General features: G+C 39.3%; 1 protein-coding gene across 1 annotated transcript in view; it reads left to right on the forward strand.

The window, feature by feature from the left end:
• The window catches only part of clasp1a (cytoplasmic linker associated protein 1a), a gene marked incomplete at its 5' end in the record, with an annotated part of 76,255 nt that overhangs the window by 47,536 nt on the left and 25,958 nt on the right, over positions 1 to 2,761 (forward strand). Inside the window, 4 exon segments of the mRNA XM_035676515.1 lie at positions 195 to 362; positions 1,094 to 1,140; positions 1,261 to 1,431; positions 2,708 to 2,731. Coding sequence (XP_035532408.1) covers positions 195 to 362; positions 1,094 to 1,140; positions 1,261 to 1,431; positions 2,708 to 2,731 — 410 coding nt within the window.

Here is a 2,761-nt window from a genome sequence, read left to right on the forward strand (position 1 = left end):
TATCTTATTAAGACAAAATTAGATATATTTTTCTTAAAACCAGATTACTATTCTAATGTAAAACATATTTAAAAAGATTATTTTTCTTTTTAGACAAAAGACTTTTTAGACTAATTTCCCAGAAACAAGGCTTTTTTTTTACTCTCTGATTCCCTGTTTGCATTGTATCTTCTCTTCCTCACCCTCACCTCCAGGTGCTATTGGGGTTTCCACGGTCACTGCAGCCGGGAGGCCGAGCACCTGTTCCAGGCGCTGGAGTCCACCTATCAGAAGGCCCTCCAGTCTCACCTGAAGAGCTCTGACAGCATCGTGTCTCTACCGCAGTCTGACCGCTCCTCCTCGTCTTCCCAAGAGAGTCTTAAGTAAGAACCATGATGCCCTCCTGTAGTGTTATAAACTCCTGCATAGTCCAGAGACCTTTTTCTATATTCTCAAAGCTTTTTTGCATCTATTAGCTGTAATTGATTGGAGGAAACCACTAATGCATCTTATTGAATATGATTGTAAAAACACTGGTAATTATGATTATTATTAGATGGGCATCAGACGGGTGAGAACACACGCTCTCTTGGATCGATTGCCATCATTTACCCAGTTTATGGATTCCCAATGGAGCGTGTTGGCTAATGACCTCATGCTCAATCCATCAGGGCTGCAGCTGTTGTGATCATCACTGTGTTTGTGGGAAGGGTTGAGCTCATTTTTTCTTTTAAGATTTTTATCTGTTCAGTCTCACAGGAAGCTGTGGTTTTCAATCTGGTGCTAACAATGGCAATAGAAATGGTCCGCCAGTGCCTACATTGGTATCTTTTTGCTTATTTTGACGTCATTTTCTTGGAGTATCTTGATTCATATCCTTAAAATCTGTACAGTCTAAGGCAATTAACTACAATTATTGAAAACAAAAGTTTTAAAATTAAGTCATAAATTAAAATCAAATTTTTAATCAAATTTAATTAAATAAAAACATAGTGTGTCAGCCTATGCTGCTGTATTTTGAATAATGTTTTCTGAGGTGGTCCGTGGTGTAAAAGATGTTCATTCAGTGGAAATCTGATGTGCATAAAGTCTAAACAGTGTCTTGTTGTTTCAGCCGGCCCTTGTCTGTGAAGAGTGTCATTGGAGGGAGCATAACGAGGAGTGAGTCCCTCTCTATCCCTCGATGTGGTGCACCAGCTACCAGGTGTCAGTAATGCTTATATGAATATAATAAACTGCCCTTAAGTGACTATTTGCTTCTGGTTTCTGTGCCCGTTGAAGGTAAGCTGGTGAGCAGCAGGGTGCACACCACACCGGGTTCCCTGCAGCGCTCCCGCAGCGACATCGACGTCAACGCCGCTTCCAGCGCCAAGTCACGCCTGTCCACCGTTCCCGCCTCCTCACCCTTCAGCTCTGCGGCTGCCCTTCCCCCGGGGTCCTACGCCTCATTAGGTAATCCCTCAGTCTCCCTCTACACTGCTAAAAGTAGGACAACAAACCTCTGTATGAAGAAAGAACAAAACAAAAAATTCTGAATCATAAATAACTAATTCTTGAGAATTTGGACACGCCCTTTTTTTACTCTTCAATTATGCAGGAAAATATAGTTTAAAAAATATCAAAGTCTTTGCTATTAAACTTCTCAAAGGGATTAACCTATTTTCTTAAATAGCATTTTTGTCCATTGCGTAATATTGATGATAATACGAAAACCGGTAGAAATGAGCTTTCAATTTCAAATATTGAAATCAAAAGCAAGATCCACAATCCCCCCAGTACTCCAGCTTTAGCAACAAATACATTAGCATTATTCAGAAAATCAGTGCAAGCTATAGTTAAAACTAAAAAAGAGCTGTGAATGAATGAACTAAGCTACTTGATAGGGTTTTTGCACCCTAACAGATTTAATAATCAATCTTCATCTCACAGTGCAAAAAACAGCCGTTTAGAAACAAATATTCTTTAATATAATCAGATTTTCTTGGATTGAGCAAATAAATCTAACCACTGAAAGACTGATGGATCTTTAAAACTAAAAAAAAAAATTGTGCTTATTACAAGCAATGAAAACATTGTTAAAGTAAGTATTTTGGTCACTTTAGTAAGCTGAGTTTAAGAATTTGTACCCTTTAATCTACAATAAGATACGATTCTTCAAACATCATAATACAAATAAGTATACTCATAGACACTGAACCCTGCAGTGTGGCATTTTAAGGGGTTTTATTATATATATCTAGAGTATCTGAGCAAAGTTTAGTTAATAAAAACCCTTTTTCAGAGGCTCGCTCAAGCGGTTATTCATCATCATGAAGTATTAAAACATTTTCTGCTGTAATCACTGGCTTTTATGGGTCTGACTGGGGTAATTAATGACCACTGAGGTTGTCATTAGACTGTTCTGCCAGCAGGAACTGTTTAAATCCTACTTTGACACTTGACAAATCGACGTGATGAGGCTGAGCGGCCTCCTGGTGTGATTAAAAAACCCTGATGCCTTTTAGGGATGTTGTCACTAACATCTTAAGCTAATACATTACATTTACTGTAATCTTTTTCGTGCAGAAACTTTTCTCCCTCCCTTGTTCTCCTCCAATGAGTCCCCGTAGCTCGATAACGGCCGTCACTCATCCACTCACTCCTGTTCCTGCTTCAATTGCTACTAATGTCTTCCTCTATACCTCTCCTCCCATTCGCTGCTGCACCGCCTTTCTTAAATGCCCAAAAGATGGCACTCCCGGTAAAAGCGATGGTAAGACTTGTGTGTCTGTCTGTGTGTGTG

The sequence above is a fragment of the Morone saxatilis genome, unplaced genomic scaffold, assembly GCF_004916995.1.
Source record: "Morone saxatilis isolate NCDOM2014 unplaced genomic scaffold, NCSU_SB_2.0 Contig5, whole genome shotgun sequence".
Taxonomy (NCBI): Eukaryota; Metazoa; Chordata; class Actinopteri; family Moronidae; genus Morone; species Morone saxatilis.